The sequence below is a fragment of the Accipiter gentilis genome, chromosome 1 (genome assembly GCF_929443795.1).
Source record: "Accipiter gentilis chromosome 1, bAccGen1.1, whole genome shotgun sequence".
Lineage (NCBI taxonomy): Eukaryota > Metazoa > Chordata > Aves > Accipitriformes > Accipitridae > Astur > Astur gentilis.
This window is the reverse complement of record NC_064880.1, coordinates 41910410-41926750: the sequence shown is the minus strand read 5'-3', so window position 1 is coordinate 41926750 and position 16341 is coordinate 41910410. Positions and strand designations below refer to the sequence as shown.

The following is a 16341-nucleotide window of genomic DNA, read 5'->3' as shown; positions in this document are numbered from 1 at the left end:
CTCTCTGCCTTACCCAATATGGGGTTTACCCAGTACTGCAACTGTACCTCTGACTAACTTGACGCACACGGGCAATCCTTCCAGATCATGCCGTGAGGACCTCCGTGGTCAGCCGCGCTGCCTGCCGCGGCTGGAGGGGCCATGGCGGCAGGCTGGGGGTACGGCAGAGCTTGTCGGCATGCCCTGGCTGCCGTGGGCTTGCTCCCCGGGCTGGGTGGGCTCGCTGCAGGCGCTGCCTCCTCTCCTCCATGGCTCTCGGAGGCAGAGAGCGAGGCTGGGTTAGGGTCTGCGTACCCGAAAACTGGGGACGCCAAAGAGTTCCTCCCGAGCTGTGCCCAGAAGTCCTGCCTGGTGCTGTACAGGCTGATGGGCAGAGAGAAGAGAGGCAAGGCCACTGAATGAGGGCTGGCGTGAGTGAAGGCAGGAGTTTGGAAACCGGCAGTGACCTGCTGAACGGGAAGGCTGCGGAGCAGGAGAACAGGGAGAGATGAGCGTGAGTCAAGTGTTAGGGTTTTTTTGGCTAGAAAGCAGGGCACATGTGCCTGCCCTTTGACTCCCACCTATAGGCAATTCTAGCTTGTGCCCACAAAAGTACCCTGTGTCTAGTCCTGATGTGTGTGGGTGCTTGGGTAGCTGCCAGGCCATCTTCTGAGAAGCAGAAGTGCAGGGCTTCATAGGTATTTCTGTAGGCAGAGCAGATAGCTTACCTTCTCTGCCTGCTGTGTCTGATGAAGGAAAGGGGTTCAGTACAGAAAGGTGACACTTTAATCAGATTTGTGGCTCTTCTGTTGGGTGGAGAGAAGGATGTGCTCAGCAATTTCTTGCAAATCAGTTTGGAAAACATGCAAAATTCATGGAGACTTGGGTGATTGATTGTTCCTCTCTCCATATTTTGTTATCAACAGAGAAACATAAGTTTGTAAGACAGCAGTAAAAATCAGGTTTTTTTATTATGTACTAGCAGGGTAAGGTCTATTTGTGTGTGTCTTTTTTTTGATCCAGTAAATGTACCTGTTGCACACGATGGGCGGAGTTTGGTAAAGGTAGCCGAGCTCCTTGTGTGTCTCCCTATGTACGGAACCTTTCATCTTATGTCTTGACTGCGTATAGATACTGCTAATATCTGAAATGCAGGGATGGAAGCTCCTTCACGAATTCTGTGGTAATGTGTACAGCGGCAACTGTTGTTGCTGAGAGAAAGGCAAATTTCCTTCTCTAAGGTAGGGCAGGGATTTGTTTAAATTATAAAGATGATTGATTTCCTCTCATATCTCACATTCAGGTTCGAGATGCAGCAATAAACAGCCTTGTGGAAATTTACAGACATGTCGGTGAACGTGTAAGGGCTGATCTTAGTAAAAAAGGATTACCCCAATCTCGGTAAGTTGAGAATGCCCTTATGTCTTTACTGGTTTTGGGCTGCTTTTTATTCCCTTCCTTCCTTTAGAAGGCTTCAGGAGCTGCATGATTGAACCTCCTCCTGGGATCAGGGTTGGGTTGTTTTCATCCTACAAACAGTTACTCAGGTTTCACTTAATATGGATCCTGTACATTTGCCCAAGTATGCCACAGCATCTTCAGAAAACAGATAAAATTATTACAGATGTGTAGTTAATTGATTCAAGATTTAATGTAGTGTTTTTCTGCATGTGTAGAGAGGAGTCTTTAGAGTAGCCTGTGTTTATGCAACTTAGAAGGTTGTCATAAAGAAAAAAACCCCACAGTCAGTATCTTCAGTTCCAAGGCTTTATTAAAAAAAACCAAACAAACCACACCAAAACCAAAGCCCTGTCCCTCTGCTTCCGCTACTTCGGGTGCGGTAAGAAAGCTGCTCTGCATCTTGCTGCAACCTCCAGCGTGCAGGGTGGAGCATGGTTAGACCTGAGGATGGAGTAGATGGCAGTGTGTCAATGCACAGAGGGAGGATGGAAGAGGTTGTTTCAGAGGTGGGGTGCACGCAGTACTGTTGTCTCTCTTTCTCCCGTGAAAACGATGTGGCTTAAAGTAATAAACTCTCTGGGAAAGAATAATGAGATGTGATAAGGATCTTCTGCTCTACCAGGCCTGTGACATGAATGGGAAAGAAGCATCAGGGCCAAAGACGAACGTTGTGTGAGGTTGTGTTTTAGGGGTGTTTTTTGTGGTATTTCTGCAAATAAGAAAGATAGGCAAAGTGGTAAAGAACTGGAAGTGCATCTACAATTAGACATGTCATATCTTCAGTAATGTAATATTTTTGATTATATCTCTTACATCTCTGTAGTATCAATTGTTTCTCGGGTTTTGTTATCAGCTGATGCATGTTGTGATATATTTTTTAAATTTTAAAATAACTTTCCTCCACACTGACATTTTCGACCATGCTCCCAATGACCTGAGTTAAGCACAATCTGTCCTATAACATCTTAAATTAGAGATTCCTAAAAATGAAATTCAGCTGCTCATTGTGTATTTCTTTAACTTTCAAACAGGTTGAATGTAATTTTTACAAAATTCGATGAGGTTCAAAAATCTGGAAACATGATCCAGAGTTCAGGTGGTGAGTAGAAGTACTTGTATTCTCTTTTTGGTGTTTGTAGCAGTTTTCAGTTGGTGAGGCATTCAAATGGACACAGAGCAAGGATTCTGTTAGGGAAAACAATTATGGGTGATTGTTCAGGCATATACACGTAGTTTTTGCAGCAAATGGAATTGATGTTTAGTTAATCTATCTTGCTAGTAGTATCAGAATGAGAATGAAGCATAAATTTCAAGAACAGAAGGTGTTGTTAGAGCTGCCCTCCTTCTCCTCTTGAGTTTGATTAGGGAAATACATCTTCTGTTCTGAAGTCCATGTGCATCTTTGTTTAAATTTTTCATGATGTAAATTAAATAGTATTTTAATAGTAATTTTAGAATTTAGTTTCAATTTAATGCTCTAAATAGCACAAAAAGTGTACATATTAAGATAGTGTTCCATTTAGGGATTGTATTTTGAAGTTCCTAAGTTTGCATACCTTGTATGTTTATGACTGATAGTCGAAGACCCTTATCAGAGCCTTAATTCTGTCTTTTTGTCTGAGACTAGTATTTTGCTTACTTTAAAACCAAGTGTTTATTACTCCTTTTCTTATAGGTAAGCTTATGAAAAAATATTTTTAATAAGTAGCACTCATTTTCTTAGGAATAGTTTTTTTGAGAGAATTCTTGGTGAGGGAATTAATCTTTCTGCTAACAGCCGAGTAGAGCAGAGATGAAGAACATGGGTTCAGAGCTGTGGGTTCCTATCAAACTCACACTCTCTGCCAGGCCAAGAGCAGGAGAGGTGACGTCCCCAGTCTTTCCCACCACGCTCTCAGAAGCCAAGAAAGCATAGGTCTCTGCTCTTATAAGTTGGAAAAAAAGTGTATTTTTTACTTCTAGGCACCATTCTTCTTGCCATATCCATTTTAAAATATGGGAAACTTCATCCCTGCAGGAAATAATAAAATAGACTCATTTGAAACTTCTGAAGTTATATTTTGGATTATTCAGGAATGTGATGTGATATTCTCTTGTATGAAGAGGTGAAGATGAAGACCTAGTGCATGTTTCTCTGTGGAATGGGTTAAAATAATGCTTTTGCATAATGTGGGAAAATATCGGCTGTATAGGTAGATGAGGCTTACAGTGTCAAAAAAAGTGCAGTTGAGAAACAAATGTCCTTGTACTTTTTAAAAGGGGAGTAAATATTTAAACCCTTAGCAAACATCTTAAGTTTTACAACCTCCAGGTGTTTGTTCTGAAATCCAAACTCAAACGGAAACAAGCTTACTGCTGATCCAACTTCTCTGCTTTTCATTTGGCTAGGCTAAGGTAGAATTCTTGTTTTGCTAGTAGTGGAATAGAATGGGCTTTCAAAAAAAGAAAAAGTTAATTTGATACGTCACTGTACTACGTAGATTGCTTGTTGTCTGGAGTTTGAGGAGGCAGACTCGTGTTCTGTGGTGAGATGTATTGCTACACGGTCCTTTTAAACAAATGCTGTGATGGGATGATGAGTGGGTTCAATTTCTGTTGGGTTTGTTCTCTAGGGGGAGGGGAAAGGATTTTGGAGCTTAATGTGCCCCTAGCCAAATTTAAGCTAAGTTTACAGACGGCTTTTCTAATTCAAACTAAGGTGATCTTAGTAGAAGATCAGATATGTTACAACTGATTAGAAGGGTATTTAGTATGAAATAGGTGAGATACATGTAAGAATAAACTTCAGTGACGAGCAAGAAACTAGAGTTAATTTATTTGCAATGCAAGTTTTAGCTGTGCAATCATTTTAGCATCTACACATCCCAGAACAGTACCAGAGACATCACTTGCTAATCCTTGGCTTTTGAGAGGTGGTTCTGGTCTCTAGACTGAACATCCCCGTGCATGCTGTGATGCGATTCAAGGCTGCTGGTACCATGGAAAACATCAAAAGCAGGAAGATGGGACAATAGGGCTGACTCTTCTGGGCAGACAATTCTTTGTGCTATCTCTCTCCAAGAAAGCAAACGATCTGTTTTAAAATTGCCAAGGAAGGATTCCATAGGAACATTTGTTGGTTTGGGGTTTTTTCCCATAAGTGCAAGTAAAGCATCAATGTGTTTTAGATCTGCTAGTTTTCGGCTTCATTGAGAATTATTTTTTTCCTTTTAATACCCCTTCCTCTGTCAGTTTTCTGCAGAATTTGAAGATTTAATATTGTTGCACATACAGTATCTGAGACCTTACACACCCTATCTCATGTCCTTGACTGCATTGACAGGCTTTTGTGCTTCCAGACACAAGTATGCCTGTCTTCCTCACCCTGATTAACCTGATCTGCTGATGTCTTGCTGTCTTTGCTTGCATGGTGGCTGGATGCAATTCCTAGAGTGTTGTGTGTGTGTGTGTGTTAGCATTTCTTCTCCATTGAGTCTTCTGTGTGGGCACTGAGATCAAAAAGTAGCCTGGGGGAATCGGAGTTGGGGAGAGTGGAGGAGTGTTAAGGGGTCAAAGAGAACAAGGTGTGGAAAGGATAGGATATCCCATTGCTCTGCAAGAACTTTTTCATTTTCCCTAACCATGAAAAAAGTCTGTCGTTGGAAGAGTTAATTTTAAAGTAGTTCTCATTTGTGAAGCTAATAACAGGAACATTAGTTATTAATATCTTTTTTTTGTGTTTGAGGGCAGGGTTCAGTTTCTCATAGTGCTGTAGGCTGGTTTGTTGCTTCTTCCTTGCCCTCCAAGCGCAGCGCAAATACAGCATATGTGCTCACCATATCTAATGTGTCAACAGTTCTGTGCAACTTTCAGTTTATCTTTTTGAGGGTTGTGTAAGCCAGTGGAGGAGGCTTATCTTCACCCGTGGTCACAAGTTTATTATGGCCTAAAGACAAGCTAAGTTTGTCAGGTTCCTTGTGTCTTTGATGCCTCCTGCAGCTTTTGAACAGAGGTGACGTTTTTAGCAGTTGTCAGTTACCAGGGAAGATGATAAATATTGCACATCCAAAAGATTTGCCTTTCTTAGGAAATAGCTGTCTCAGTCATGTTAATCCTTTGAGTCTGGCAGAGTATAGTATTGCTTATGAAGGTGTCTATCTGTTGTCATTAATACCACTCCTTTTAGATTGTAACTCCAGCAGGTGAACACACCGTTAATGCTGTAACCTCCGTGTTACATGGCCTGGATCAGATGACTTCAGGCGATACGGTGGAGTTGTACCTTGTCTTAAAAGCCCGTGTTAGTCCCTCTCTAGCTAGCACATGCTATTTCTAGCTCTGCGCAGGCTGCATGAGTGTCCCAGAGGTTTTGGGAGACAGACTGTCAAATGTTTGTACAGACTGCAGTCTGTAAGCCCTTGTCAGTGTGAAATGGCACCATGGAAGGAATGGTGTCAGCTCCCTCGCGCTGGGTTTTCTGCCAAGAGCTGCTCCCTGTGTTGGGTACATACTGGCTGCAGAGAAGTGACATGCTTCACATGTTGAGGAAGGGCTTTCTGTTGTTTAGGGTTAACGCATGCCTCTGAAATGGGAAGGTTAGCTTAAGCTGTATCACAACGTCCCAGCTCACTAGCAAAGATCAAGCCTACGTGGTTTTTTTTTCATGTGGTCTTATGGGTGAACATGGTGAATCTCTACTTCTCTAGTGGGTAACCAACAGCAAGCTGTTGGCTAAAGTGTCACACTCAACTGAGCCCTAGCCCAGGAGCACTGGAGTTGTGCTAATTGCAACAAGACTTGAAAGTGGTTGTCAAACCTGACTTACTGCAGAACGTAGTCATACTGGGCAGGTGGGAAAGCAACTGTGGCTTCTGGAGTGGTGAAATATGGCAAAGGAACTGGTCAAAGAAGAACGATGACTAAAACTGGTCTCTTATCTCTGGGACTACTGTTTGGGATGAGTTTCCTCTACCAGCTCACTGAGGAGTCGAGTAAAAGAAAGCAATTGCAGCAGCGTTACTTGTGTATCAGGAGTAATTTGGAGATCAGAGAGTATGCTGTAAGTAGTTAAAGACTTCTTAACTAATGGTTCCCAAGACACAAATGAACAGAAATCTTGCTTAGTCTACTAGAAAAGGTGCTTAAAATAATAGAGCATTTTCTGATCCCATGAATAAATCTAATGAATCAACTCTACTCAAAATGTGAATTTTAATTCTATGAAAATAATTTAGATGTTTTATATTTACTTATCTTTCAATACCACAGTCCATTAGTTCTTCTTTGAGTTTATCTTGAATTGCTTGATTATTTTTTTTGGCTAGGCTTTGTTTTTATTGTTTAGTAATACAAATAATACAAGAATCAAATGTGTAGTGGGGTGGGGGAGGTTTGCATAGTAATCTGAGGTGTTTCATTAAGTCAGAGGGAGGCTTTGGCATGCTGAAGTATGCTGCTTGTTGCTAGGCTACAGCAGCCCTTGTAGCTAGAATATGAAGTTAAAATCCATGTTGGATTTCTCTATAATTCTTAGTGCATCTCTGTTTTGTTATTTGGCGTATAATTAGTCAGCCTCTTGAAGCAAAAATTATAGTTTTTCCCCCTTTGGGCTTTCAGCAAGCTGATTATTTTTTGTGTAACTGCTTTTGCTAATTATGCAGATGCCTTATTCCCCTGGGACAAATACATTTTCAGCATGAAAGAGCCAATAGTTGCCAGCTAGTCAGCTGCTGTCTTCGTGTGGCATTGTGTGATGATCTTTAGTTGGATGTGATACAGAGAGAGGCTATTGGATGTAAACAGAGACTCCAAGAAATTTGTGTTGCATGGGTTTCCTTCATATTATGTCTGGAAGGACCTGAGCATAAAGCGTACAGTTTTTGCATGGATTTCATTTGACTTTGGATCAGACCTGGACTCCAGAAGACCTTATAATCAAGTTTCAGGACAGATTAAGAATGAAATAAGTGAATCTACTGAGAGATACAGGCTGATGGGAAACAATGACCCAAACCAAAGCTATTAGTAACCAAAATATTTTGGTGTGATTTTTATGCTTTTGATCATTGTGATATTATAATATGTACCATTCTTTGATGTCAGCCCTCATTTTTTTACGTAAGTCACACAATTTTGGGGACATGGTTCTACATTGGTATGTGCAGGAATATTGCGGTGGTGTGCCAGTTTGGTACCTGTGGGTAGGGAGAGGATTGGACTTTCTTATCTATGCTGAATTTTGACTTTGCTGGGGAAAGCAAGATTTAGGGATAGTGGAGGTGGCAGTGGTCTTGGGCTGCGAGGAAATCAAAGCAGGAGATTGTAAAGCCTGGAATTTGGAGCTGAGATCTCTCCCCCATGGTTATTTGCACAGTAAGGTGAGGGGAGGATGCAATTTCAGTAGTTGCCTGTGTGAATTAGCATTCTAAAGAGTGAGCAGGTTAATTAAAACAATGCTAAAATAGCAGATGTGATAATTCCAGTTGCTGAAAGCCTATGAAGAAGGAGCAATGTTACTCCTGAGTAGAACTACTTCTACATTTGAGATATTGTTTAAGGTAGATATGCTATTTGCTGCATGAATTCTGTTTATGAAGTTGACAACTTGGAGGCAATTAGATGGAAATTAGAACTATTCTAGATTCCTGTGTTTTGCTGGTAATAAAGCTGAGTCACTGAATGCAATTTTGGTATTTATTATAAGGAGGAACAATCACCCACATTTGCCAAGCATTGCCATGCATCTGTGGGTGGGATATTGTTTGTCAACATATATCCAAGCAACAGAATTACAGACTGGAAGGAGGGTGACTGTCAGTGATAACACAGAGAGGTTTTGAACCAACAAACGCTGCACTGTGCTTTTCTGCATTCATACCTCCTCGTGCAGTTTACTTTCCATTATGGCTCGTTCCTTCTGAATACTGTTTTCAAGTTGAAAGACAAAATTCATTTCATTGACTCAGCATTCCTGTGGCCTAAAAAAAGCAAGGAAATAGCCCTTCACCTGCATGGGGGCTGAGAGAGCAGTAATGTCTGAGTGATATTTGAATGAGTGCTATTAACTGATATCAGTACATCCTTGTGGCAGGTATAAAAGGACAAGATAAGCTGCTCCTTTCTATTACACAACTTTGTAAATAAGCATATTACTGCCTCCTGGATTTTAAACTCTCAAATTTAGGAGGGAGGGATGTGAGCAAGCAGGCATAGGAGGACACATGGCACTCAGCTGAGTGCTGAGCAGGCTTTTATTTTGGAGGAGAGGTGGCAATTGTCTGCTAGGTCACACAGAGAAGTCATTTAGGAGGGTGGAGAGTTTGCTGGTGGTTAAATTGCTGAGAGACATGTACAGTAGGGCTGCTCCCAGAGCACAGTGCTCTTCCCCAGCATCTCACAGGCACTGCAGATAATGACTACAGGGAAAGGTAGGTGCTAATGAACGTGCCATAGGGATGGACGGGTTTATTTGTAGAGTCTGAATATTTGCCTGTTAAATTTCTTTTTAACGGTGTGAAGAGACTGAAGCAATCTTTCAGTAAAAGTGGAACTTTAAAAAATAGCCTGTAAGCATCTGTAGCCTGCTTGCATCAAGCTCAGTTTAAGCTTCTATAAATGATCTTTTGACAGGGTGAAAGAAGAGAATGTGTGTATATGTAAGGGGACAAAACAGGTTGTGAGAGGTGAATGACAGGTATTTTCAGATACCTTTCCTGGTCTGTGATGTTTTTTGAGTGATCACTGAGGCTTTGATTTTCTAACTGTTAACCTTGTGCAGCATCAGTTGGGAAGACTATTTAAATTGGTTTGAATTAACATTGAATCATAGTTCCAAGAATGTGCCAAATGGAGACATCACTGGCTTTTCTGCATTTTTGTGTTTTAACTGTGTTTCTGTAATAGGGTATCTGTGGAAGTCGGAGGGGCTGGATGAGCTAGGTGAAATGGAAAGGCAGAGGAGCTCTGTATCTATTCACCTGTGAAGAATTAATTTACAGGATGTTGGCATGTATTGCATTTATTTTCGGTACATCAGAAGCCTGTGACTTTCGTCAGCTTTCAGAGGAAATGATTTGTTAGCCATCTTTGCAAAAGCTGCATCTTTTTTCTTTCCCCTCTTCTGTCCATTCAGTGAACCTGTTGTCCTGTTGAAATGCTTATTACACTGTGGATGTAGTAGACTAAATTTAGGAAGTCTGAGATTGTCGGTATCTGAGTTGTATAGACCTGGTTTTTACTGATATTTACTGTCTCAAGGTGCAGGTTAATTGGCAGCTCTTTTTGTACTGGATTAGAAGGAGGAAATCAACTGGCCAAATTGAATGCTGTGGAGTTGACACTATGTGTGACAGTATGTGCAGGTCTTGATTTTAGGGGCTTGGATACTTATGGAATATTATGGTTTCACAATGCTCTTCCAAGATAATGATTACATGTATTTTCAGAGGAGGGAGGGAATGTATGTGTGTGGAGTTACTTGTGAACAGTCAGTAAATGCCTCCCAGCTCCAGGAACAAAACACCAAAACCTGTCTAGGCTGGTTCTCCTTCTCATTGTGTACTACATCACCTGTCACTGGACAGTGTCACCATCTACAGCTGAGAGACCATTTCACTCTGGCTCCTCCTGTCCAGGTCAAAAGAGGAGTCTAGAATAATTATTACTTTTCTAAAGCTGGAATTGTGTGGAATAATAATCTATTATTTTTCCAAAGTTGGAATTGTGTTGAATCATTAATGTACTTAACTGCTTATTAAAGAAAACAAGCACATATTTGTTGTTGTTAATGAAGCATGATGATTTCATCATGCTGGGAACTTCTCAGCTTTGAATGATCAGCTGGTGGAATGAAGAGCCCGGGGCCATAGTCCAGCTGGTCTTATTTGTTGGGAAATGTTTGACTTCCAGGTCGCCATTGTTTGTCTGAACTGTGGTAGTAGCACATGCCAGAAGAAAAATAAGTTGTTAGTGCTATTGTGTTTTCTGGATTGAATCCAAAGTACCTTGACCCTAGGATTCCCTTGCAAAGAAGCAGTAGACCAGAGTTACTTTGTGTGTCTATCTTCACTTCCCTAACCCCTGATCATTGTATATGAACACAGAAGTGTTCTTCTGGCAAAGCTTTGGTGTAACCAAGCAGAACCACTCTACCACTGCATTTCATAGTATTTTTAGCAGACGTGCATAAAATGTAGGCTAAAGGAGTGGGCAGCGAAATGAGATGATGCAGTTTAGCATGGACCTCATGAGCTAAAGATTAACATACATAATTCCATTAACACTGATGGAGGTTAAATGCATGAATATCCTGCACATCTGGAGATGAGCTGCTTTATGCAGGGCCTGTTGTTGTCTTCCCCTTTGGCAAAAGTACCATGTGGATCTGAGGGACCTCAGTGGTTGTCTTAGAGAACACGTGCAACTTGAAACACATTGCAAGGATGAATCTACAGTCCAGTGTCCATAACAAGAATTAGAATGAATTAGAATATATCCTACACCCTTCCCGTGGAAACTGCAGTAACATTTGGTAAAGCTGTGGAGGCAATCACATTTTGGTAATGCTGATAGTGTTGCTCTTTTCTCTGCTGTGGTCTTTTCTTCCAATTTATTTCATGTTTGTCGGTGTCAGGTTGGTTTCATTTGTAAAACAAAGCCTCAAATCTGCAGTGGTCATTGTCTTTAAAATGTCTGGACCAGTGTCCCACTATCTTCTGTGCTGCTTTGCCTAGTTGGGTCTCCTTTGTAGATATTTTTTTTTGTCAAAGAGTTAAGGGGTCAAGACTAGAGCAGTATTAACTCTGGTGATGTTTTCACATGAAAGGACTAACTCCAAATGTCATGTTTTTGATCTGTTAGCTTTGTCATTTATTGTACGCAGCATCTTCCAAGGGCAAATTTATCAATAGGGTGGTTCATACACATGCATGTGCGTGCACACACATATTGATCACTGTGAATGTAGCAGTGATTTTTAAGTCAGCCTTTTAATTCTCAACAATTGTCTGAGAGGTGGGAGTACAAATTACTCAAATATTTTAAAGGAAGGCTGGCATGCTAAGGGCAACCTGGTGTGAGTAAAAAGTATCCCATATTTGTATATTCTGCAGATTAATGAAGCTTATTTGGCTTGTGTTTGTTTATGTATTTCACACACTCTGGCTTCAACACTTGTTGGGGAAGCACAGTAAAGTACTTCAGTGAGCACAAGTGAAGCTATCACATGCTTTCTACTACTATGGAAAGAACTACAAAAGTGTTCTTGATATAGGAAACTTTGCCTGAGGCTCACAAACAGTTCAGTCTCTGCAAAAAGCAGTGGGGGGGGGTGGGGATCTTCCTTCCCCCTTTTTGTATGTTGGCTGGGTGCTGGGTTCTTGAGAGTAGTCTCCTGATACTTCAAGTGAATGCTCTGGGCTGTTTTTGTATAGAATCACTGTCCCTTTTAGAGTTAAGTTGCTGTCCTTAATCGGCAGCCTCAGCAATGGCCAAGGACTGCTTGGGGGAGAGATGAAATTTCCTGCACCTCCTATGGAGCACTTTGAATTCCTGTGCTGCTGCTGCTCATTTATTTGATGAGATTTGTTTTCAGGTTGAGCATGTAACAAGTGAACTGAGTTTAGCTGCTTTTATTAGCAGCCTCTTAGGACAGTACGTGCCCTAAGGTAATTGGTGAACTACAGGATAGGCTTTTAGGGGCAATAAAAGTACATGAGACATGCGTGTTTGTCCTGTTGGTGACAAAGAGCATCCCTGCCCTTGCAGAACAGTCTATGTATAGCGTAATGACAGTAGCTGCAGCTTCTGTAACCATGAGATTTTATTCAAGTGTCTAGACTGAAGAGCACCTTGTTGATTTCTAAAGAACCTAAGAGCAAATGCTTGCAGGCTTGAAGGTCTTCTCCTATCTAGTCACTTTTTCATAATCAAGTCATTGACCTTAGGCTGGATGAGATTAGACTACCAAATCCATTTCTGAGGAAGACTTACTAATACAGATGGTGTATCCAGCTTTAACATACAGTGGTAGAACAATAACTGCAGTTTACAGCCATGTGAGTTGGTGGCATGAAGAGGACCTTTTTTCTAAATGTAGGAGTGGACAAGTGCTGGTTTGTCATGCCAGTGGGAAGTACAGTTAATGCATTGTCTGTACTTGGCCCTGGCCTGTCATTACATTGCCCTCTTCCTTCATTATGTTTGGCTGAAGTATTTTGTTTGTAGCTCAGATATACTGATGTGAAATACAACAAACCCAAGCTATAATAAGTAAAAGCATCCTATTTTTGTAGTATTAAGATAGCAAATACTGTATAATGACTGGGTTTCTTCTGCCTGCTGAAGGAATTAATTCTGCCTTGCTGCTCTGTCAAAGGAATCCTTTTGTTGCATTGTGCAAAGCAGTTTGATTCTTTCTTGTTTATTCCCTTAGAAGCCCCAAATTGCAGACAGTCCTGAATAATCCTGGCTTGGTTTACACCCTACACGTAGCCTGCAGCGAGCTCATTGCAGCCAAATCTTCATGAGGAAAACTGCTAATGGCCGCTTCTTTGCGGTTGGCCTTCAGAGACAAGGCAGGTAAATTTTGGCACAGACAATGTGCTATAGAGGAAGAAATAATTACCTTCATTTGCTGTACAGTGTTACCTGAACTGCTTTTCTCAAGAATGGCAAAACCTATAGCAACTACAGTTCCAGACCTGCTCCTTTTCCTGTGGCAGACCTGTCCCGCCTTCCTTCAGGGCCTGTCAGGGCACCCTGAAAGTCCTTTAGGTGCTTGACACGGAAGTTTCTGGTATTAGATGCAGACACTAATGTCCAATGAATATGAAACATATCTGGACTTCATTGAAGACCAGGATGGATAGTGGTTTGATAGAGAGTTTTGGATTCTTATATGCAGATGTAGGAAAGATAAATTTACACTATTTTTAGTCCGCATCTGCTCCGTTTGATGTTAATGGACTCTTTCTAATGATTTCAGTGGGACACGAACAGGGTCCTTTGTAAACTGCTAGTTGACTATGTTGTAATAGCCTTGTATGGGTGTTTCAGGCATGATTGCTCCTAGTCTTTCAGAGGGAAGGGGGAAGTAGAAGTTCTATGCATGAAATAGTGTTGGCACTGCTTCTCCTAGTGTTTTCTTTATGCAGTTGGCATTGGCTCATAGCATTCGTGCTGCCTCCACCCCCATGTAATGAGACTGTTCCCTTTGGGTGTGATGTGGGTAGAGGAAAGATCTGTACGTCTTTAAGAAATGATGCATGTCTTCTGCATGTATCTCTCTGGAGTAATGGCACTCCTGTTTAGTGGAGCTCTGGCTCATAATGAGACCTGACATTTCTAATTAGGTCTGCTTTATGAAGAATGGGTCTAACTTTGTTCTTGATCATTTATATTTCTCCCCCTGACCCCCCCCAGCTCTTGCTTGTGAGTAGGAGGGAGTGGGGGCAGTCCTGGAGCCAGCCCTGGAGCAGCAGGGCTGGACATGCTTCTTTCCTGCTGCAGCTCTGCCAGCGCACTTCAGCTCCGATTTATGCTCCTGCTGTTTGAGCTCTGTGCTGGGCAGGAGCTGAATCTGCAGAGACTTCTAATCACACGGAGCTTCTGTGATGTGGAGAGACAATCACGCTCCTTTTCACTGGAGACTTAAATAAGATCTGATCCCAAGGTTCCACAGGCAAAATGTTTATGCACCAGCTCACTGAAACTTATGCTCTGTCCCCTCCCCCTTAAGAAGCTGCATACTTGTCTCTAGTGCTTTCTGCAAATGTTTTTGGTTTTTTTTTTTGTTTTTTTTTTTTTTTAATGTATTGGATCTTGGCTACAGTGGGCTTTCTCCAAGGATCTGAGACTGGGCTGGGTCTTGCTTATGTACATTGCACTCCTTGCTTGCTGCTCCCCTTCATGTTGCTCCCTGAAGCCTATTTGTTATCATGGGCTCTAAAGCACTCTTGTCCCTGTCTTTGTCCAAACTATTTCTTGTTTATAGCAGTGTGGTGTAAGCAGCTCTGGGCACTCTGTTGCCCGAGAGTGTGGGAGATGCGGTAGGATTAACTGGGGTACTGGGGAGTTTTGTGGTAGAGGTGGACTCTGCAAGGTACCATGGAGTAGTTTTAGATAAACGTGAAGCCTTTATTTTATCTAGCTTGGCAGCTTTAAAAATAGGTTTAAAAACTTAGTATTTTGTTTGAAACTCTTGGTGGGGACAGGTGATTGCTTGACAACTGTGGGGAACACTGTGTTTTGTACAAAGCAGCAGCGCACTCCATCAGCTACAGCGGGACGTTCCCTGCTGGGGCTCCGGTGTGTGCACAAGGAAATGGTTCGGTCCTTTCCACCTGCTTCTGCGTGGGAAGGCTGGATCACAGGGCTGTCTAAACCAGCATGTTTCACATGCCCTAGAAAATGCTGTATGCTACCAGTGTGAGGTGAGAATATACCTGAGCAATGTTTGATAGTGCTCTGCACCCTTGGCCAGTGATGACCATACCAGCTGTTTTTGAAAGCAGGTGATCTCCGCTTCTTTATGGCGCGGTAGTGATTTCTGCAAAACAGCACACAGTACAAATACCATGAAAGACTGTGGTGAGCAGCTCATCCTTTAATTTTTGGGCTACAAATTTGACTTTTCTGTACCTATAACACATAGACCACTAATTTCAGAAAACCACCAAATTGGAAGTAAGACCTTTTCCAGCAAGAGATTTTCAGTTGGTTTTATGCAAGCTCCACTAGTTCACGTACTACAGGGACTGAAGGGACAGCCCTATGTGCATTTTTTCCATGGGCTTATAGTTTTTTCACTGAGGACGGTGAGTGAAACACTGTAACACGTTGCCCAGAGGATCTCCATACATGGAGACTTATAAAGCTTGGCTGGATGAGGCCCTGAGCAATACAGCTTTGTTAGCCCTGCTTTGGGAAGGAGGTTGGATCACTTTATGTCCAGAGGTCCCTTCCAACCTAAATTATTCTATGATTTTATTTTTTCCTTCAATAGGAGGCAGTAGTTATCCAAGAACTCCAAATTATCTTTTTTTGCTCAGTACTTCTATAGCTGTGTATGTTAGTAAGCTAAAGACAAAGATTGCCAGTGTCATTTGAGATGGTGTGTTTGTCTGTTGCTGAACACTTCGGTTTATCAAGAGTGATAACAGGGCTAAAGACAGAAGAAAGTGTGACCTCAGCTAACAACACAACCTGATGTCAGCATGAAATAGCTGCAAGCCACAACAGAGGCACTTCTATAAATGGCAGTGTGTATCATTTAATGTACATCCTCTGCTGATTTGGTGTTATACCAGAACTGATGAGAATACTTTATTCTAGTTTTATTGGTCTGTCATCAGTGTGACTGTCAAGTTGCACATGGACATATTTAGTTAAGAATTAAGATGCAGATTATTCTTTGATTTTAATATTAAGAACTTAAAGCTTGATATTTAAATGTGGATGTATTCTAATTGTTTATCTGAGGAGCAGCTTGCTACAAATAAGTAGGTGAGAATATATTTTCTTCTATTTAATCTTCATGCTGTTCTTCAAAATATTGTTTTTAGAAGTTTTCTGAACCTTTACTTGTAATGGTAAGCTTTATTTTGCTGGCTGAGCTTTGTGTTCCAGTTCCCCATGTGGAAAAACTAAATGTTTCTTTTAACTCATATTTGAATGTATATTTTTCATCTGTGTGACAAAGTAAAGTTTTCTGACCCTCTTCCCTCATAACATTTGCAAATGAAAGCAAAGTAAGTCTGGTTTAAATGTAACCTAGGTGACTAAGAACTACCCCTCCACCCCAGCAAACCCATCCATGTTCCATGCAGTAATTATTAGTGGTTATTTGTGTCAGTGGGAGGGGTTTTCCAGATGCTAGCAGGAATCAGTAGGATCCTGGTTCTAATATTTAAAAGCTAAACAGAA

At 41.5% G+C, this 16341-nt stretch overlaps 1 protein-coding gene across 3 annotated transcripts in view; it reads left to right on the top strand.

Moving 5' to 3' along the window:
• Positions 1–16341, top strand: part of CLASP1 (cytoplasmic linker associated protein 1) — a 189358-nt gene that overhangs the window by 54042 nt on the left and 118975 nt on the right. For all 3 annotated transcript variants that reach the window (XM_049804241.1, XM_049804231.1, XM_049804222.1), the window contains exons 7-8: positions 1283–1380; positions 2472–2539. In XM_049804241.1, coding sequence (XP_049660198.1) covers positions 1283–1380; positions 2472–2539 — 166 coding nt within the window. The remainder of the gene's footprint in view (positions 1–1282; positions 1381–2471; positions 2540–16341) is intronic.